Consider the following 22698-nt stretch of genomic DNA (forward strand, 5'->3'; position numbering starts at 1 on the left):
AAGGGGCCTGGGTCCAGGCTTTGGGACCCCTCCCTGTCTGCCACCTGCCTTCCTCCCGCACACCCCCTCCCCCAATCCTGCTCTGTGCCTGCAGCTCCCGAAAAGCCCATGAAACAAGAGAAAATGGCTGCCATGGATATTGACAGTGACGACGGCCACAGCGAGTATCTGCAGCAGCAGCAACAGCATGGAAACGGTGTGGCGACGGCGGCGGCAACCCAGGACACTCAGCCGTCACCCCTCACTCTGCTGGCCACTACCTGCAGCAAGATAGGGCTACCACCGCCTGGCGACAACGAGGAGGAGTCGGCCGCCGCCGGAGCGACAGGTGATTTGGCTTCTGCGCAGTTAGGAGGAGCACCAAACCAATGGGAGGTTTTGTCAGCCACACCTACAAGTATAAAAGATGAAGCTGGTAATCTAGTACAGATTCCAAGTGCCACTGCTTCAAGTGGGCAGAATTTGCAGAATCAACAAATATTTTCAGTTGTACCAGGATCAGATTCATCAAATGATACCATGTCCAATGTTCAGTATCAAGTAATACCACAGATTCAGTCAACAGATGGTCAACAGGTTCAAACTGGTTTCACAGGCTCTTCAGATAATAGGGGTATAAATCAAGAAAGCAGTCAAATTCTGATCATTCCTGGCTCTAATCAAACCTTGCTTGCCTCTGGAACACCTCCTGCTAACATCCAGAATCTCATATCTCAGACTGGTCAAGTCCAGGTTCAGGCAGTTGCAATTGGTCATTCATCTTTTCCTGGTCAAACCCAAGTAGTTGCTAATGTGCCTCTTGGTCTGCCAGGAAATATTACGTTTGTACCAATCAATAGTGTCGATCAAGATACTTTGGGATTTTCGGGCAGTTCTTATACAATGACTGCAGGCATTAATGCTGATGGACATTTGATAAACACAGGACAAGCTATGGTTAGTTCAGAAAATTCAGAAAGGACTGTTGTGGTTTCTCCTGATATTAATGAAACTAATACTGATACAGATTTATTTGTGCTAATATCCTCTTCATCACAGTTGCGTGTTACGATAGACAGTTCAGGTATATTACAACAAAACACAAATAGCTTGACTACATCTAGTGGGCCAGTTCATTCTTCAGATCTTCAGGGAAATTATATCCAGTCGCCTGTTTCTGAAGACACAGGCACAAAATGTTCGGATTTCTACAGCACAGCCTGTTGTACAACATCTACAACTTCAGGAGTCTCAGCAGCCAACCAGTCAAGCCCAAATTGTGCAAGGTATTACACCACAGACAATCCATGGTGTGCAAGCCAGTGGTCAAAATATGTCACAACAAGCTTTGCAGAATCTTCAGTTGCAGCTGAATCCTGGAACCATTTTAATTCACGCACTGACAATGACCCCTTCTGGACAGATAACTTGGCAAACGTTTCAAGTATAAAGGGGTCCAGAATTTGCAAAATTTGCAAATACAGCATACTACTGCCCAACAAATAACTTTGATGCATGTTCAAACATTCACACTTGGTCAAGTTGCAGCAGGTAGAGTCTTCACTTCCACTCCAGTTAGTCTAAGCACTAGTCAGTAGCCAAATCTACAGTTACAGTGAACTCTATAGATTCTACTGGTATACAGCTACATCGAGGAGAGAATGCTGACCGTCCTGCAGATACTAGGATCAAGGAAAAAGAACCTGTTCCTGAAGAGTGGCAGCTCAGTGGTAATTCTACCTTGAATACCAGTGACCTAACACACTTAAGAGTACAAGTGGTAGATGAAGAAGTGGGCCAACGACATCAAGAAGGAAAAAGACTTCGGAGGGTAGCTTGCACTTGTCCCAACTGTAAAGAAGGTGATGGGAGAACTACCAATCTTGGGGAAAAACAAGTAACACATTTGTCATATACCAGGATGTGGTAAAGTCTGTGGGAAGACCTCACATCTGAGAGCTCATCTGCATTGGCATTCTGGAGAACACCCTTTTGTTTGTAACTGGATGTACTGTGCTAAAAGATTTACTCGAAGTGATGAATTACAGAGGCACAGAAGAACACATACAGGTGAGAAGAAATTTGTCCAGAATGTTCAAAATGCTTTGTGAGAAGTGACCACCTTGCCAAACATATTAAAACACCAGAATAAAAAAGATATTCACTCTAGCAGTACAGTGCTGGCATCTGTGGAAGCTGTGTGAGATAATACTTTGGTTACTGCAGGAGGAACAACACTTATCCTTGCAGATCTTCAACAAGGTTCTGTTTCAGGGATAGAAACTGTTAATACTTTGGCCACCAGCAATTAAGATATCCTTACCAACACTGAAATACCTTTACAGCTTGTCACAGTTTCTGGAAATGAGACAGTGGCGTAAATATTACACAAATACTTATTCATTGTGGTTATTTTTATACAGTAGTAAGAAGAATATTGTTCCTAAGTTCTTAGATATCTTTTTATTGATGTGCAAAAATTTTTGGATTGACAGTAACTTGGTTATACATGACACTGAAATGCCTTTGTGTGATATTCCATAGTATATTAAAAATGGTAAAATTGCATGGCTTTTGTAGGTACTTCTGGAATCTAGAAGAAGTGAAATTTTACCAAGTTATATTAAGAGAAAATGGAATTTAACAGTGTGAATGGTGGTCTAACCAAATGCATCAATCCTGTGTGGTTTAGTGTAAAAATAAGAACATGTTGGTATTTATCTATTGTAAGATAAGAACGCTGGTGGGTGAAAGAAATCATGGTATGATAAAAAATTTTGTAATTTTCTTGATGACTGGAATTTTTATTATGCATAACTGACAAATCAAGTTTCCAAGCAAATGTTACATAATGCAGGCTTTACTTAGCTTATCAATTTGGCATTTTGAAGCTACTTATTTTATTTTATTTTATTTTATTTTATTTATTTATTTTTGAGACGGAGTTTCGCTCTTGTTACCCAGGCTGGAGTGCAATGGCGCGATCTCGGCTCACTGCAACCTCCGCCTCCTGGGTTCAGGCGATTCTCCTGCCTCAGCCTCCTGAGTAACTGGGATTACAGGCACGCGCCACCATGCCCAGCTAATTTTCTGTATTTTTAGTAGAGATGGGGTTTCACCATGTTGACCAGGATGGTCTCGATCTCCTGATCTCGTGATCCACCCGCCTCGGCCTCCCAAAGTGCTGGGATTACAGGCGTGAGCCACCGCGCCCGGCCAATTATTTTAATTAGGTTAACTGTATACACTATTTTAAGCATTACTCTTGTAAGATTTTGAAAACTACATTTTAACACGGAATACTGTTGAAAAGCCAGGTTTAAGATTTAATTTGCCAAAATAATGTCTTGTTAAATATTCTTCAATAATGAAGTTGGGCAATATAACCAATGTTTAAAAAAGTTTAAAATGTATAGGTCCAGGCATTTGGGTGGTAAGAAAATGTTACAGTGAGTTATCCCTTTTCTTGACTATTGGAGTACCAAAAAAAAAAATAAGGTGTATTTCATCTTAGCAGTGATTTTTATCCAGTCTTGTTTCCAAAAACTGTATGTCTCCCAGGGCCCTAAAAGCCATCACGTAAATTACCAGTAAAGTATAACATATGCACATATAACAAAATCACTTCCATGGTGACGATGCTCCAACCATATGGATCTTAGTCTTAGAAAAACTAGAGGTTTTACGATTTTTTTACAGTCTTTTTTTTTGGTCTAGGTAGTCAGTCTGCACTTGAAGACTAATCATCATTTTCCTTTTTACTTCTTCCCTTAAAATTTATGTGTATCCAGTACATTTAATTGAGAAACATATGTTTTTTATTATGCTGTATTTTCTTTTTATTTTTTAATTATTGTTTATATTTTCAATTTAAATATGTACAAAATAAGTTACATTGCTGGTCTTGTAAAAAATGTACACATACACACACACACACACACACACACACACACACGTATTTATATAAGATCAAGTGTACATAGTAACTCCAATGAATACAAATTTGGTCTACAAAGTATCCAGTAGACCTCAACCAATCACAGATTCTGATCTAGTGGAATTCAGATTAATGAGGTTATTATACTATATTAATAAAATTCTTTTCCTGTGAGTTCATTGCTAAGAAGTAGAAGTTTATTTTTATTTTTAAGAGACAAGGTCTTATTATTATTATTTTGTAGAGACAGAGTCTCTCTATGTTGCTCAGGCTGGTCTTGAACTCCTGGCCTCAAATGATCTTTCTGCCTTGGCTTCCCAGGTGTGAGCTACTAGGCCTGGCCTAGAATTTTAAAAGATACTTTTCACTCAACAATGAACAATTATAATAATGGGACAATAAAACATTTACCATATACTCTAGACCTTCAAATTCTGTATCAGATATAGTTGAAAATAATTGAGCTAAAAGACAAAGCAGGGCCAGGTACAGTGGCTCATGCCTGTTATCCCAGCACTTTGGGAGGCCAAGGCAGATAGATAGTTGAGGTCAGGAGTTTGAGACCAGCTTGCCCAACATGGTGAAACCCTGTCTCTGCTAAAAATACAAAAAAATTAGCCAGATGTGGTGGCGCATGCCTATAGTCCCAGCTGCTCAGCAGGCTGAGGCATAAGAATCACTTGTACCTGGGAGGCAGAGGTTGTGCCACTGTAGCACTCCAGCCTGGGTGATAGAGTGAGCCTCTGTCTTTAAAAAAAAAAAAAAAAAGCAGATGCTTATAAAGCTTAATCTCAAATTGCAAATATATATGGTATCTTTTAAAAACAGATATTATTTAGGCTGGTATGGTGGCTCACACCTGTAATCCCAGCATTTCGGGAGGCCGAGGTGGGTGAATCACTTGAGGTCAGAAGTTCAAAACCAGCCTGGCCAACATGGTGAAACCCTGTCTTTACTAAAAATACAAAAATCAACCAGGCCTAGAGGCAGGTGCCTGAAATCCCAGCTACTCAGGAGACTGAGGCAGGAGAATTGCTTGAACCTGGGAGGCAGAGGTTTCATTGAGCTGGGGCACCACCATACTCCAGCCTGGGTGACAGAGTGAGACTCTTGTCTCAAAAAAATGAAAATAAAAAAATTTTTTTAAAAGTATGTATACCTATATATATAATTTGATGCTAAAAGTGATCTTGTGTAACTTGAAATTCTGTAATAAAAAAGATCTAATTTCTAGTTTTGATTATTTAATTAAATGAAGAGGTTAAATTTCCTTATTAGGTTGAATATTATATTAGACTTAAATTTTTAAGGCGTCTAGATGCAAATAAGATACCAGATGCAATTTGACACATATATATATTTGTGAAATGATCTAACAGTTTTTTCTTCCTTCTCTTGACTCCTTGGCCTCAAAGATGACAAACATGCAAAATGGAGGGGGGAACCTCACAAAATATTAACATTAAACAGAGTAATATATGTGATACTGATTCAGGCTAGATTGAAATATGAACTTTTTAGTTATAAGAAATTAGATAAATACTAATTCTTTATATGGCACTTAACTGTTTAGAAAAGTCACATTTGATCATTCAGTTGATTCTCTCAAATCCTTTGAGATATGCATGTTCATTTTACAAAATAGGCAGCAAAGTCTGGCCCTGGTGATAGGAACATGATTCATATCCACTTCTGACTCTCAAGGTCTGTTTTTTTTTTTTTCCTCAGTCAGGTGACCGTTCAGCTAATCTGACTTGGATCTTGCCTACAGGAGCTTAGTCATGAAATATCCAAAAGACTTTGTTAGCAGTGTGATTCACTTTAAGATGTAGTATGATTCATTTTAAGATGTTGTCTGAAGGGAGTATTATAGTGTACTGTCATTAATTACAAACAAAATGTAAAATTATGATGTGCCAATGTGCTGTTATCAATTTTTATTTCAAACCAAATGTTGAAGACCATGGCACCATCTTTGGTGTTCAAGAGAAGAGACTCTGCTATGGCAAGTTTTACTATGTCACAGATATAGAGTAACTCTGTCTCCAAACTAGACTAAATCTCAATTGCTTTATTGCTGAGCTTTTAATGTGCCCCCTCCACCTATTTTTTTTCTTCCAAAAAATTATTTTGGCATGTGAGATTATTTCACAGAAATATTTTATTTGGCTTAAAACTCATTTCTGAATAACCATATTTTGCCTGCCCATATAAATACAGTTCTGATTTCAAATTGTGGTTTGAATTCGAGTTTAGTTTTTGTAGAGAAATACTCAGAATGTCTGATGGGAGGAAAGTAAGGGTACCTGGAGAAGAAGCGGCATCGGTGGGGACCTTTGTAGTAGGTGTTTGACTTTCTTTTCCTTTCCAAACCCCTCATAGTTAATACCATCCTTCTAGCCTTGCCCCTTAAATTCTGAGTTTTTCCCCCTAACATATTCCCCCTAAATATATTCCTCAAACATCAGAATATATTTTAACTATTGCTTAAATTTGCAACAGCCCTTTGCATTCCACATCACATTAGCTCAGGGACAAACTGCATGCTCTGATAGATTAGGAAATTTTAACCTTGTCATTTTCACTTTAAGGATGTTTTGACTCTACCTTTCTGAATACAGAGACTTTAATAAAAATTATGCCAATCTTTTTTTTTTTTTTTTTTGTAGAGACAGGGTTTCACCATGTTGACCACGACGGTCTCGATCTCTTCACCTGGTGATCCACCCGCCTTGGCCTCCCAAAGTGCTGGGATTATAGGCGTGAGCGACCGCACCTGGCCAAATTATGCCAATCTTAATGAGTTTTCATCAAGAAAGTATTTTTGATTTGGACTTTTACACAGTTTGATTTCTTCATCAGTTTTTCATAGAGCAAAGTTAAAATTTTCTACTTTATTTTACTAAAAAGTTTAGCCGGCTCAGCTCTGCTTTGTGAATTTTACTCTGAAGATGTCTGTCATTTCACTTTCTCTCTCTCTCCTTTTTTTTTTTTTTTGGAGACTGGATCTTGCACTGTTGCCCAGGCTGGAGTACAGTGGCGTGACCTCAGCTCACTGTAATCTCTGCCTCCTAGGCTCAAGCAGTCCTCCTGCCTCAGCCTCCTAAGTAGCTGGAACTACAGGTTCATGCCACTACACTTGGCTAATTTTTGTATTTCTTGTAGAGACAGGGTTTCGCTATGTTGCCCAGGCTGGTCTCAAACTCCTGAGCTCAAGCAATACAGCTACCTCAGCCTCCCAAAGTGCTGAGATTACAAGTGTGAGCAACCTCGCCCAGCCTCTTTTTTTAAATAAGAGACAGTATAGTGTAATGTTATATCCTGGTTATGTTCTAAAGCAGTACTGTCCAGTGGGAGTATACTGTTAGCCACGTGTAATTTTAAATTTTTTAGTGGCCATGTTAAGACAGTAAAAAGCTATAGGTGAAATTAAGTTTCATAATATGTTTTATGTAGGGACAGGCACAGTGGCTCACACTGGTAATCTCAACATTTTGGAAGACTGTGGCAGAATTATTTGAACGCAGGAGTTTGAGACCAGCCCAGGCAACATTGTGAGACCCCATCTCTACAAAAAATTAAAAATTAGCTGGTTGTGGTAGTACACACTAGTAATCTTAGCTCTTTCCTGAGGCTGAGGCAGGAGGATGGCATGAGCCTAGAAGTTTGAGGCTGCAGTGAGCTGTGGTCATGCCACAGCCTGGGCAGCAGAGCAAGATCCTGTCTCAAATACATGTACTTACATATATTTTTATATAGCCCAGTATAACCAAATTATTACCATAGAAACATGTAATCAATGTACAAATTATTAATTTTAGAGGAAAGTAGGTAGGAGAAGGGAAATCTCAGAGAAAGGAAAGGTGGGGATTGGGGGCAGGGTAGCTAAGTTTGATCTCTATTTCTCTGCTTTCTTTTTCTTTTCTTTTCTCTCTCTTCCTTCTTTTCTTTCTTTCGAGATGGAGTTTCACTCTTGTTGCCCAGGCTGGAGTGCAATGACATGATCTCGGCTCGACACAACCTCCACCTCCTGGGTTCAAGCAGTTATTTTGCCTCAGGCTCCAGTGTAGCTGTGATTACAGGCATGCACCACCATGCCTGGCTAAGTGTGTATTTTTAGTAGAGACGGGGTTTCTCCATGTTGGTTAGGCTGGTCTTGAACTCCCAACCTCATGTGACTCACCCAACTCAGCCTTCCAAAGTTATGGGATTACAGGCGTGAGCCACCATGCCCAGCTGTCCTCTGCCTTTTTGTAGCCTTGGGGAGGAATGGATGAGGAAGGAGAAGATCATGCTCATCTTTACTCTGTCTCCTACTTTAGTTTGTGAGGGGAATGGTTAAGTCAAAACAGGGACAGGAGATTAATTTATTTGCTGAGTTCTATTTACATTGAGAATGAATGTTGTGGTAGAAAAGGCCCAGATAACACCATATGCTAGTAGTATACATGTGTACATTATGAATCTAAAGTGTCTTTTACTGATTCAGACTTTAATAATAGTCCTGTCCACCCCCACCTTTTCTTTCTCTCTCTCTCTCTTTCTCTCTCTCTCTTTCGTCCAAGTTTAAATTCCTTACTGGAAAGACAGGAAAGGAAAAGTGTAGTAGATTTTCCAAATACAAACCTTGCTTTTATAATATGGTTATGGCAACCATCTCTATTTTGGTAAAATTGGCCTATTACATGAATGACATTTTGCAAGTTAGATTTTTGCAATTTAGAAAAACCACAGGCCATCGTAAACAGTTAAACAAGATATTTTGTTTATGAATTTAGTACCATAAATCAGAATTTTGGGCATTGTACAGAGCAGAATGAAAACATAAACAGACCTGGCCTAATCTCTAAGGCTTAGAGGAAAATTCTTTAAGAAAGTGAGTTGGAAACACACATGAAAGGTGAACAGGAGTTAATAGGCAGTACTGATGGAAAAGAGCTTTCCAGGCAGGAAAAAAAAAGACAAAACATTTGGAGAATTCTTACAGTGGGAATTTAAAGTCTAGAAATATACCATACGTTTATGGTCAGTTGATTTCCAACAAGGGTGCCAAAAGAATAGTTTATTCACCATATAATGCTGGAACAATTGGATATCCATGTGCAAAAGAATGAAGCTGGACCCCTACCTCACACCATGCACAAAAATTAACTCAAATGGATGGTAGACCTACATTTTAGAGTTAAAACCATAAAATGCTTAAAACATAGGTGTTGGGTTAGGTATAGTTTCTTAGATAAGATACCAAAAGCACACGCAACAAGAAAAGTACATTGGACTTCATAAAAATGGAAAACCTGTGTTTCAAAAGTATCAAGAAAGTGAGATGACAACTCACAGAATGGGAAAAAAAATGTAAGTCATATATCTGATAAAGGAGGTTGTATCCAGCTATTACTAGAAAAATGCAGCATAATCCAAAGAAAACGTTTGTGGCAGAGTCTAGCATTTGGATGTGAATGTTTCTAGAATGGAGCTCTCCTCTTCATTTCTTTCAGAACAAAAACTTATAATCTAGCTTAAAATTAGTGAGCATCTCTTTCAGCTCAAACTATTCATTTCTGGTATAACAGGTATAAACTTCATGTTTGACTCAGAGTTCCTTAGTCCAGAAATCCTTGCCCCTTGGCATGGCTGAATTTATAAACAGGGTATCTCTTGTTGTAATTCTAGACTTTGCCTTTAATACTGCTTAAATTCCAACTATTCCACCAAGATTTTATGGATTTTGCTTCCTTTTTAAAGAATGATTTAAAAATAAAGTAGTCCAGGCATCCTTCTAAGTCAGTCATAAGCTATAGTATCTTGATTTTGTATATTAGCGCTGATTGCCTAAATTATGTTTTGCAATTTCCTTACCCCCAGAATAGTTTGCCCTATCAGCTACATCCTGAGCCATGGTCTTAGTTGTGTTAGATACACTTCTTAGCTCACCAAAAACAGTGTCTGGCCAGGAAAATAGAAAAAGGAAAATATTAAATTGTCCTTTCCACTTCCTCCCATTAGAGTGGCTCTGGAAATGTTTCATGCAAGGAGGCAGTGATGAAAATCTCTTCTTTGCTATTAAGTTTTTAAAGAGGATAAAAACCTTTCTTAGTTTTTCAGTGTTCTGTTACAGAGTTGATTACTTTCTTGGGAGTAAACCATGTGAATTAATGCACTCTGGCTTCTAGAGGATTTCTGTATGAGAGCCTAGTTCTCTGGACCAAAGAAGAGATGGAAGTAATTGAATTTCCAATTGAATGAAGTAATTGGGAATATAATTAGAATAAGTGCATATATTCAGTTTATAATAAAGATCTCATAAATGTCATTATATAGTCATCCAGACTATTTAATCAGTTAATGGCTATCTTTATTCACATATTTTAAAACAGATGAGCTCCGACAAGAAATGCTGGATGATGTACAAAAGAAATTGATGAACTTAGCAAACAGCTCAGAAGGAAAAGTGGACAAGTATGCTTTTTCCTGTTAATGTTTGTGTGTTTTGTGGAAATTATGGTTTAAAAAAAAAAAAACCTCCATGTAAATATTTATATGTGATTAAATTTTTCAAGAGCCTTTTCTTTTTCTTACTCTATAGTGAAGAAAGATGCAGCTTTAATGAGGGGTCAACAGAATCACTTACCTTCCTTTATTTTTTAGTGTAGATTTTTTTCAACTCATTCTTTTTCTTAAAACACTGTGGAAGAGCTTGGGCAGGCATGTTGTCTCATGCCTGTAATCCCAACACTTTGGGAGGCTGAGGCAGGTGGATCACTTGAGGTTGGGAGTTGGAGACCAGCCTGACCAACATGGAGAAACCTTGTCTCTACTAAAAATACAAAATTAGCGAGGCATGGTGGCACATGCTGAGGCAGGAGAATTGCTGGAACCCAGGAGGCAGAGGTTGTGGTGAACTGAAATCTCACCATTGCACTCCAGCCTGGGCAACAAGAGCGAAACTCCAAAAAAAAAAAGGAAGAGTTAAAAAATATCACCTCAGTAAAAAGTATTTAGAAAATAAAAAAATTTAATTTTACTGTTCTTTTTTGCTTCTTTTACTGTCCTTAAGTGAACATAATCTTGCTCAAATGTATTATCTCTGAAACCTAGATATACATGCAACAATAGCTCATTTAATATTTTTAAAATGTATTTGGATGGGGAAATAAAAGCATAACATTAAACACAGTAGTCGTCACCATATGAGCTTCTGCTCAGGTGAACATGAGCCCAGTCAGACGCTTGGAATTACTAAGGTGGTACCACCTCAGTCAGTTACTGGGTTGAAGAAAGTGGGAGGCTAGGAAGTGATGTTTTAAAAGGTATACATTTTGGGATGTTTGAAATACTTTTTTATTTTGTTTTGTTTGAAATATTAATTAGACTTGTCAAGATTTTTTAAGACACTTTAAAATATTTTGTTTAGACTTTTTTTATAAAGAAATATGTAATTGTTTAATTAAATATTTCTCTGTTTAGTGTTTGGGTGCACTTAATGTGAGTTTGCTTGAGCTGTTTCTGCCTTTCTTTTCATAGAGTCCTAATGAGAAACCTCTTCGTTGGTCATTTCCACACACCGAAAAATCAGCGTCATGAAGTGTTACGGTTGATGGGGAGCATCCTGGGTGTCAGGAGGGAGGAGATGGAGCAGGTGACGAGACAATGAAAGCCATCTGAACACATTCATAACCCGGATAGTGGCTTTGTAGACAAGTACTTCCTTTTACTATATGTAGCTTTTACTGAGTGTAATTTTCTCAGTGCGGAAATGGAATTACTTCTTACAACATTGAGGAGGTAGATTTGTTCAGTATGTATGATTTTAGTTTAAATGTTGTGTTTTTGTTTTTGTTTTTGTTTTGAGACGGAGTTCCCCAGGCTGGAGTGTAATGGCGTGATCTTGGCTCACGGCAACCTCCACCTCCTGGGTTCAAGTGATTCTCCTGCCTCAGCCTCCCAGTAGCTGGGATTACAGGTGCCCGCCACCATGCCCGGCTATTTTTTTGTATTTTTTTGTAGAGACGGGGTTTTTCTACCTTGGCCAGGCTAGTCTCGAACTCCTGACCTCATGATCCACCCGTCTTGTCCTCCCAAAGTGCTGGGATTACAGGCATGAGCCACTGCGCCCAGGCTAAATGTTTTATGACTTACAAAGCGCTTCTCATGTCAGGATGCTGAAATGTTGAAATATTCCCAAACTTTCATTTGAGATTGTGCTTGGGGTGGCATTTTGTTGTATCTGTAGCCTCTATCAGTAGGAAACATTTACTAGGATTTGAACTTGAAAACCATGCTACAACTATCAGAAATCATGTGAAAGTGGTTCTTTTTTTTTTCTTGTGCTGATATGTGTCTGTTTTAAAATGATCTTTCAGTTGTTTCATGATGATCAGGGCGGTGTTACCAGGTGGATGACTGGATGGTTTGGAGGAGGATCAAAAAGTGTTCCCACCACACCTTTGAGACCAAATCAGCAATCTGTGTTTAATAGTGTAAGAACCAATTTTATTCTTGCTTAAAGTGAACAGAGAAATGACTGTATATTGCATTCATTTGCAAAGAATCAGATGTCTTTTAAAAATTATTTTACACAACCCTTTTATTTTGAAGTTGCTGAAACTGAGTTCCAGAGAGGTGATTAAGCTTAAGGATAACAAGACAGTTTTCATAATTTTATTGCATATAGGCTTTATTTTAACTCTATATGGTGCTTTTATTTTTCAAAATATTAATTTTTCCTTTGTACTTGATCATGCTGCCATAGGCAGTATTGCTACTAAATTATAGTAGCAAGATAGAGGATTTATTTTATTCGTGTGTGTTCCAAATTGTTGAGCCAGTGAATACTTACTGAGTACCTGCTGTGAGCTAGACTCTTCCAAGCACTGAGGATGCAGCTGCAAACTGGATAGACAAGGTGCCTGCCCTCATAAAACTTGTATTCTTAAAGGAGGAGGCAGTTAATGAACATTAAAACACAGTGCCTAGTATGTTGTAGGCTCTAGATGAATATTAATTGAATTGAGTAGTAGTATGAGTTAGAATGTGGAGTTTCTTTCTCACAGTTTTTTAATGAAAAGGATGCTGAGGATAGATGACTTACCCAGAGCTGGTTAAAGAGGAAACCCTGTTTTACTTGGCTGGCATAAAATTTAATTTAAAGGAAAGGTCTACAGTACATTATTTTAATCTGATAATGTTATTGGTGATCTTTTGCTATATTCATTGGTAGGACCTGACTTTAGAAAATTATGTCTAATGTGTGTTTTCCTTTCGTATAATTTTTTTTTTTTTTTTTTTTTTGAGACGGAGTTTAGCTATTGCTGCCCAGGCTGGAGTGTAATGGTGCAACCTCTGCTCATTGCAACCTCTGCCTCCTGGGTTAAAGAGATGCTCTTGCCTCAGCCTCCAAGTAGCTGGGACTACAGCCATGTGCCACCACACCTGGCCAATTTTTTTGTATTTTTGGTAGAGACGGGATTTCTCCATGTTGGTCAGGCTGGTCTGGAGCTCCCAACCTCAGGTGATCCTCCCACCTCAGCCTCCCAAAGTGCTGGAATTACAGGCATGAGCCACCATGCCCAGCCCCTCGTATAATTTTTTGTTTATGTCAATAGTTATTAAAATGATCAGATTCATTAAATGCTATTCATTGATGGCAAGAAAAATAAATATCATCAGTTGGCTAATTAATTCTGACCATGAGATGTTAAAAGTGAGTGTTATCATCAATGACTATTGATTAAATCAGGCGTCCCCAAACTTTTTACACAGGGGGCCAGTTCACTGTCCCTCAGACCGTTGGAGGGCCGCTACATACTGTGCTCCTCTCACTGACCACCAATGAAAGAGGTGCCCCTTCCTGAAGTGCAGCAGGGGGCCGGATAAATGGCCTCAGGGGGCCGCATGTGGCCCGCGGGCCGTAGTTTGGGGACGCCTGGATTAAATTGTTAGATTTTTGTAGTAACGATCATCTATCTAAAGTGCTGTTTTCAATTGTTCGTAAAACTGATTTGTAAAAAAAAAAAAATGATTCAAATGGCGTGATTAGTTTTTAATATTTAATTAGAAAAGCTGGTAAATTCTCTTAGTTGTAGTGAATATAACTTAATTATCTAGCCTAATAAAACCAAAGTATTTTTTCTTAGTCTTTTTCAGAACTTTTTGTTAAATTTCTGGAAACAGAATCTCATCCATCCATTCCACCACCAAAGCTTTCTGTTCATGATATGAAACCTCTGGATTCACCAGGAAGGAGAAAACTAGATGCAAATACTCCAGAAAGTTTTAAAGGTAAAACTAGAGATTTGTTTTTTTTCTATATTTTAAAAATTGAATGTTTAATATGATTATGTTTCACAGTGATACTAACTAAATTTTTAGCGTTTTTGAAAATGTGCAATGAAGATTTCCAGAATTCCAATCAGGCATTAGGCTTTTGCGTCATATATTCTTGTAGCAATTGGATATTTAATTGGTTTAGATTAATTTAAATGGTAAAAATATCTTCCCTTTGTATATCAGAATAATTCTTCTCTATCTGCCTAACCAGCTTTGAATTCTTCCTCTGGAAGTGGTGGAGACCTAGTTAAACCACCTGCTTTCCTTCCTCTCTAATGGTGCTTCTTGCTAATCTGAGTTGGATGTATAGTTTATAGTTTGAAAAGGGTTTTTCTCCTTTTAAAATTTAAGTGCTGCAGTCAGTAACTGAACATTGGTATGTTAATATATATAAGCGCAGTTTAATAAGCTGACTGGACTCTTAAGAATGTAGAAAGCACTCTTTTTATGTTGAAAGATCTGTCTAGAAATGGATAATTGGTGGTTGCTAACGTGTATACATATTTTTCTGTCCTACTAGATTGTAAGGATTTTATTTATGTTCATATCATGTATGCCAGCATGCAGGAAAATTTCCCACGTTGAAATTGAATTATAAGCTGTTGGACTGTAAACAAATTGTTTATTGGAAGAGCTCTTTTCTGAAACCTTCATATTTTAATATAGACTAACGTGTTTACTAATTGGACTGTACTATGTTATATGTTATATACTCATATCACATCAGATGCTTAAATTTGGATAAAGAATTTATATTCTGAAATTTTTAAAACTTCTAATGTTTAGACAAATATTTTACATAGAAAGGGAAAGTAGTAAAACTTATCGGTCATTTAGAGAATAGTTTTGCCTACTAAATGTAGTGAAAAGTCATAGTTTTATCTAAGAGGTGTAAACTATACTAAAAACATTTTTTCTTGTTACACTAGGTTGTAGCATCTTGAAACAGATTCCCAAATTCATTATAGCAGGCTCTTTCCCTCCCTCTCTTCCCTTCTTCCCTTCCCCTTCTTTTCCCACCCTTCCTTTCCCTTTTCTTCCCTTCTCCTTCTCTCTTCTCTCTACCTCTTCCTCCATTCCACTTTTTTTCTCTTTTATTTTCTTCCTGCTTCCTACCTTTCCCCTTCCTTTTATCAAGTTCAGTGCCCAGCTTGGTTTGTATTGATGGGAGATGAAAGCTGGTGATGGTCTGGGTTGATACAGGCTTTGCATGAATTAAGCAAGCTTAGTCTTTAATCCTGAATTTGGAAATGTGTAACACTAGGTAACACCAGGAACTTGCCCAGAGTTTGGAAAGTTGTCATTCACAGGAAAGCACAGCTAGAGACCTCTAAGGGTGCCCAGTGATAAGCAGATTTGATGAATTTGTCTTAGTGCTTTCCTTGCTTCCAGTCTCTCTTATTTGAGTTTCTCACTGCTGAAGTGGGCACCTTCAAAGGATTGCTTGTCCTTTACCAATGAAGTTGTCAGTGGTTTTGGGCACTAAAGCAGAATCTGTTACTAAGACATTAGGAATTTAACTATTCCAATATAAAGGAATTGTATAGCCCAACTTCATAGAAGAATAATCAAGATTGTTTTCAAACCTTTGACTGCTTAAAAGATGATCAGGTAAGGTATGTATATGTCTTTTCTTTTGGTAAAGTAATATTAATTCACCTGTTATGATTGTAATATGGGTTTGTTTTTCTTAATGATTACAATTATTTGGGGAAAACGTAACTCCTCAAGTCCTTCATTATTCAGGTGGGTAAGTAAAGAGTTTGCCTTGCAACATAGATGACACCATTTAAAAAGCTGTTATTATGGTAAATGAAGTTCTTCAGTTATATATCTGGTGTTGAAGTATAAAGCAAGAGTTTTAGTGTGTTTAATAAAGTATTAGATAAGCATACAAATACTCTTCTCTCTCCTTTTCTTTCCCTATTAATTCCTCTTATTTCTCACCTCTTTCACCTCCAGTGTTTCATAGACCCTGCTTATGGGAGCTAGAACCCAGCAGCGTATGAATTACTTTTGCTCAGGGGCCAAATCTGGGAACTTAAAACACATATATAGCATTGTTTTTATCAGAAAATGTTTTGAATTACCAAGAGTGAACATTAGTCGGATTTTAGCCATACAAATTAGTATTTGTGTTTAGGAATTGCGGCCTATTTGTGCTTTTATTTTGAATAAAGAACAGTCCAAAAAGATGTGCTGAATACCAATGTTATTACCGTCGAGGTAGAATTTTTAAGTTGACAGTAGTGGGAAATTGATTTTTTAAAATATCTTTGTTAATCAATTATTTAACAATATTACACAGATAACTTCCTTTTCTTTCTTTTTTTTTTTGAGATGGAGTCTTGCTCTGTTGCCCAGGCTGGAGTGCAATGGTGTGATCTCCGCTTACCATAACATCTGCCTCCTGGGTTCAAGTGATTCTCCTGCCTCAGCCTCCTGAGTACCTGCAATTATATGTGTGCGCCACCACGCCTGGATAAATTTTTGAATTTTTAGTAGAGGCGGGGTTTCACCGTGTTAGCCAGGCTGGTCTTGAACTCCTAACCTCGTGATCTGCCTGCCTTGGCCTCGCAAAGTGCTAGGATTACAGGGGATTACAGGTGTGAACCATTGCACCCAGCCACACAGATAACTTTTTTTATGCTATTACTTATATTCAGAGAGTTATCTCATTTTGACTTCTTTGTGAAGGATAGGTGACTAAATCCACATTTTATTCTTTAGATACAGCAGAATCCAGATCTGGTAGAAGAACAGATGTAAATCCATTTTTGGCTCCTCGCTCGGCAGCTGTGCCTCTTATTAACCCAGCTGGACATGGACCTGGTGGACCCGGGCATCTTCTTCTGAAACCCATCTCAGATGTCTTGCCCACATTTACACCTTTGCCAGTGTTACCTGACAACAGCGCTGGGGTTGTGCTGAAAGACCTTTTGAAGCAATAGATAATTTTCAAGCCAGAGACAATCTAGCACTTTAAAGGAACCATGAACACTATACGTATGTACTTTATCACAAAGTGGCCTTTGGGAAAAAGTCATGTATTTGTTTGCAGTTGTGCTTTCTCTGAATTTAATAAAAATATTCCTAATGCTTTTAGAAATTGCAGGTGTCAGGAGCAAAAGTTTGCTATGTAATCTGCTTTATTCCTTCTGATTTGATCTTATTTAAACTAGGAACATTTGATTTATCTTTTATCTTAATTTACAGAAATACAGACAGACAAACATGCTGGTAGCTGTATGTCAGCTTTTTATTTCCTGCTGTGATTTCCAAGCTCATTTAAGCTAGAGATTGTGGTTTATCAAGAGAGTGTTTTTTGTTTTTTTTTTTTTTAATGAAGAATAAAAAAATGCTAGTAGTGGTTTCTCTGCTTTGCGGAAAGTTGATCTGAAGTATATATTGATCATCTTTAGAGGACTTTGTGGAGACAGGCCAACAAGATTGTCCCTGGAAGGTCATAGGTGCCCTGAGATGAAGTATGTATTTGGTCCTATGCAATGTCATCATGTGTGTAGATGCTTTTTTTGTTTGTTCTAAACAGAGATGGGGTCTCACTATGCTGCCAGGCTGGTCTCAAACTCCTGAGCTCAAGTGATCCTCCCACCTCAGCCTCCCAAAGTGCTGGGATTACAGGCATGAGCCACTCCACCTGGCCCTCTGTGTAGATTCATGTGACTACCACCAGTCAAGATACAGCACCTCCATCACAAGTATCCCCCGTGTCACCCTCTCATAATCATAGCCACCTCTCTCCCTGGCCCTCTCCTTAATCCCTGGCGACCAGTAACTATTCTCCATCTCAGCAACTTTGTTATTTCAAAAATGTTCTATAAGTGAAATCAATATGTAACCTCTTGAGGCTGACTTTTTTTTCACTCAGCATAAGAGATCCATCCAAGTTTTTGGATGTATCACCAGTTGTTTCTTTTTATTGTTGAGTATATAGTGCAGATGTATCACTTAGTTTTAACAGCTAAGGTATCTATTTAAAGATATCATCTTAAAACTAAATGTTTCTTTACACAAATTCATAAAACTTTCATATAAATTAAACTATACAGCTGCATCTACATAAGTATAATTAGCAATATCACTGAACATGCGTGCCACTTCCTGCCTGTCTGCGGTGTTGACATATGAGGTACAGCAGTCCGAGACTCAGCTGTTCTCATCACGGTGTTCACAGAGGCAGTGAAATCACTTTGATAGCACCAGTACCCAGATGTTCGAAACTTAAGAGAGTATTTCTTTAATTTTTTATAAAGCCATCATAAAAAAATCCCAACTTGAAACTTAACTATATCTGGATGTTCATATTTTTATTAGTTGTTGAAGTTGTACATTTAAAAAGATATTTCTTGCAAATTTTATAAATTTCTATATGCTTTTAAAATATAAACATTTGTATAACAAGAAAAGATAAAACAAATTCAAATATGTAAATAGGCCTGGCTGAGGCCAGAACTAAATTGGGTTGTTTGTAAGTTTTGCTGTGATTAACTGTATTTCTAATGTATTTGGAAGACTGGAAGTCTTAATTATATGTTGATAGGTGAAACTTGTTTTTCTGAAAAATGAAGTAACTGAGAATGCTGCTTCAGAATGTCTCCCATCTCCTCAGATAACTGGTTTATGTTGCCATTCTTTATTTAGTATGCTTTAAAGGCAGTTATCATACAGGTTCAGTATTAGAACTGTCCAACCGCCTCCTCTTGGTTTTTGCCCATTATTATTTCTCTCTGAGTTACTCCTTGGTTTTCATATGCTCCTGACAAAGACACTTTCACTGACTATCCTACAGTATTTGCTGCCTGCCATTAAAGTTTCAGTTCAGTGGGGAGCAAATGAAATACTAGTTTCTAGGTTAAAAAAAGACACATGGTACTTTATTTTTAAGAAATAGAATATGTAAAAAGTTTTCTCTTTTAATTTGAAAGAGATGCATGGTTGGTATTTAAGTAGTATATCATCATATTTGAAATGCCTTTTCTGACATTATTGAGTATTTCCTTCTCTGACCAAAAGAGCCTGTCCCCCTCTCATCCCGTAGTTTAATATAAGTTTAAAAGCTGTTGTGGGTGGACTGCATAGCTAAACATCACAGAGCATGATATTAAATGGCTGCTATTTAAATTAGTATGTGACCTTATCCTAAAGCTATGGTACCAGCCAGGCACGGTGGCTCACGCCTGTAATCCCAGAAGTTTAGGAGGCCGAGGCGAGTGGATCACCTGAGGTCAGGAGTTTGAGACCAGCCTGGCCAACATGGTGAAACCCCATCTCTACTAAAAATACAAAAATTAGCCAAGCGTGGGTGGCAGTTGCCTTTAATCCCAGCTACTCGGGAGGCTGAGGCAGGAGAATTTCTTGACGCCAGGAGACGGAGGTTGCAGTGAGCCAAGATTGCACCGCTACGCTCCAGCCTGAGAGACACAGTGAGACCCCATCTTTTAAAAAAAAAAAAGCTATAGTACCTAATGTTTTCATTATGTCATTGAAACTATAGCTGACTGGTATGCATACTAAGTGTTCGTTGATCTAAACCAGATATAAGTCATTGACTTTTCTGAGACTTAGTTGTGTCAGAGATGAACCACCTGCTCACCAAATCGTCTTAGTAACCAGACAGTGATGAAGCATATAATTCTAATGTTGGCAATAGGACATTGCTAACCGTGTGTTTAACTGCAATATTTTAACTACAGTAATTCTTCTGTTTATTTCTCTATCCCCTCAGTAGAATTTGTGGTTGAATTCCGCCTTCGCTGCCATAGTTTTTCACCACATTCCAAATGGTTTTCAACCTCTATACTGTAGTAGAAAATTCATCCAACTATTGAATTTAATTTTAGCATAATACTGGATTAAATTGTTTGAATTTTCATTCCTGTCATTCTTGATTTTTAAGAAATGAAACAGAGCTAAACAACAAAAACCTAGGAATAAAGGAATGGCTTCTTTCCCACTATCCAATTAAGTGTCCAGTATCCCCCCAAATAAAGCCTTTCATTTCTTTTAACCTCTTAACAGTTAATTGAACAGAGTACAGAAACTATCAAAATACTTATCCAGTCAGTAGATGTGGGGAAAACTTTGTCTTCAGGGACAGGAGAGTGATGGGAACTTTTTAGAAAACCCTATTATGCATCAAACTTAAAAGCATTTGAATGTGATTTTTAAAGATAATGAAGTTCTCCACATATTGAAGTATTTAAAACATCTTCCATCAACAAAAACTTATCTTTAAATTTTGTAAATATCTAGTAAGTATAGATGATATTTATTTTACATATTCCTATGGAAAAAATGCTACTTTAATGTTCTGACATTTGTGATTATTTGCCAGTCTTTACTATTTAACTTATTAAAAAGTTAAATACTTATATAGGTATCTCTATGTAAAACTGATAAATTATCTTTTGATTTTTAGGGAAATATCTAAATGTGGGAAATTTCCAACCCAACCTTAATATTAGGTTGTGTTATTTATAGAGCTAAAGTTAATGCATTTTTGAATTTCTCAGGAGCTCTGCAAGGCAAAAAAATACTCCAAATAAAAATGATATATGTAAGTTGGCAATGTCTTCATTCACAATAAAAAATTTTTTTAGCAAACAGCTGCTGACTTTTTCTTTAGAAGGGGAGAAATGACTTGCACATGTTGTTTGTAGCAGTAGTTGATGAACTACTGAAGCTAATGTCTTTATTCACCGGATGTCTGCTATTAGGATACTATTTCAGCCTTGGAAATTTTTAAGTATGAACGATTTAAAAGATGCTTGAGATTATGTATGAGAGAAGGATCCTTTTTTTCATACTAATCAAGCAAAACCCCATCTCTACAAAAATAAAAAATTAGCCAGGCATGGGGGCACGTCCCTGTAATCTCAGCTACTCGGGAGGCTGAGGTAGGAGAATCGTTTGAACCTGGGTGGTAGAGGTTTCAGTGAGCCAAGATTGTGCTGCTGCACTCCAGCCTGGGTGACAAAGTGAGACTCTGTCTCAAAAAAGAGAAAAAAAGAATCTGAGAGCTTTTAACCAACCTTTTTTTTCTTTTTCCTTCAGAGGGTATTGTATATCATTGGCCTCTGGTCCTTTTGCAAGATAATCAGTATGTGTCTTCATTTTTTCTTAGATGTGGAACTTGAGTACTTCTGGCGGTTCATATGATGGCAGAACGGAAAGAGCCATGGCTTTTAAAGTTGACAGCAGGATCGGAGTACTGATTTTGACCCTTTCTGTGTGACCTGTCACAAAATTACCTTGACTACAGGTCTTTTTTTTCTCGTCTCTGAAATGAGCCAACGCTTACCTAGTAAACATCATGGGGATGTTAGGATCAAATGACACATTCATTTATAATGTTTATTAAACGAATAAATGTGCCACTTGTGGGAGTGCTTTCTAAAGTCCAAAATTCTAGACAGATGTTAAAAGTTCATCACTGCCAAAGGGTAGATAAGAATGTCAGGGAGTTACTGAAGCCAAGAGTTCCTTCCGAAAGGTAAGGCGAGGTCAATGCATGAAGTGCCAGCTGCTGCGAGGGCTGGCAAGAGGAGTTTTAAGAAGACTGTGCTGGACTTACAAGAGGTGGTGGTTGGCTTTGACCAGAGGTGTGTTGGTGAGGGGTGGGGAGCAAGTGGAGACTGTTTGTAGGCAACTCTGCTGAGAAACCAGATCGCAGAGTGGGAAGAGGGCATGAGCAGGAGAGGAAAGCGGGGGTGGAAGAAGACTTGTTTGAAGCTGAGAGCCTTGAGCTTATGGTAAATGTGTATGGTAAGGACAGGATTAGATGGAGAAGCTGAAGAGTGTAGAGAGTAGAGTTCCTGAGAAAGGGAAATGAGACCGGAGCACAGTTTTGGAGGGATTGGCCTTAGGTAGGAAGGACCCCTTTCTTGGGGCTGGTACTATGGACGAGAGGGGAGATGTAGATGGCGGGTGAAGTTGGGTGGGGGAAGTTGTGAGAGTTTTTCTCTGCAGTTGGAGGGGAGCTTATCTGCTAAAAACAAGGGGAGTAAGGCTTGGGGCTTGAGAAATTCACATGTGGGAGAGGCAGACACATGTCCAGATTACTAAAGAATTAAGAGAGCAGGGCGCGGTGGCTCACGCCTGTAATCCCAGCACTTTGGGAGGCCGAGGCGGGCGGATCGTGAGGTCAACAGATCGAGACCATCCTGGCCAACATGGTGAAACCCCGTATCTACTAAAAATAAAAAAAAATTAGCTGGGCGTGGTGGCACACGCCTGTAGTCCCAGCTACTTGGGAGGCTGAGGCGGGAGAATTGCTTGAACCCGGGAGGCGGAGGTTGCAGTGAGCCAAGGCCGCGCTACTGCACTCCAGCCTGGTGCCTGGTGATGGAGTGAGACTCTGTCTCAAAAAAAAAATAAAGTACGAGAAATGCTCAGGGGGCTCATGCCAGGCGCTAGGGGTCCTGAGTTGGGCC

General features: G+C 38.3%; 1 protein-coding gene and 1 pseudogene across 3 annotated transcripts in view; both read left to right on the plus strand.

The window, feature by feature from the left end:
* Positions 1-20869, plus strand: part of TRIP11 (thyroid hormone receptor interactor 11) — an 80465-nt gene extending 59596 nt beyond the window's left edge. For 2 of the 3 annotated variants that reach the window (XM_010350557.3, XM_074393463.1), the window contains exons 17-21: positions 10294-10375; positions 11441-11555; positions 12280-12396; positions 14053-14197; positions 16976-20869. In XM_010350557.3, the coding sequence (XP_010348859.2) occupies positions 10294-10375; positions 11441-11555; positions 12280-12396; positions 14053-14197; positions 16976-17196 (680 nt within the window). In that variant the 3' untranslated portion in view covers positions 17197-20869. Of the gene's footprint in view, positions 1-94; positions 2326-10293; positions 10376-11440; positions 11556-12279; positions 12397-14052; positions 14198-16975 lie in introns of those variants that run through there. The other variant, XM_074393462.1, reaches the window with a different exon arrangement.
* LOC101044343 (transcription factor Sp3 pseudogene) lies at positions 1845-2360 on the plus strand (annotated as a pseudogene).
* Positions 20870-22698: the final 1829 nt, after the last annotated feature.

Source organism: Saimiri boliviensis, chromosome 2 (assembly GCF_048565385.1).
Source record: "Saimiri boliviensis isolate mSaiBol1 chromosome 2, mSaiBol1.pri, whole genome shotgun sequence".
Lineage (NCBI taxonomy): Eukaryota > Metazoa > Chordata > Mammalia > Primates > Cebidae > Saimiri > Saimiri boliviensis.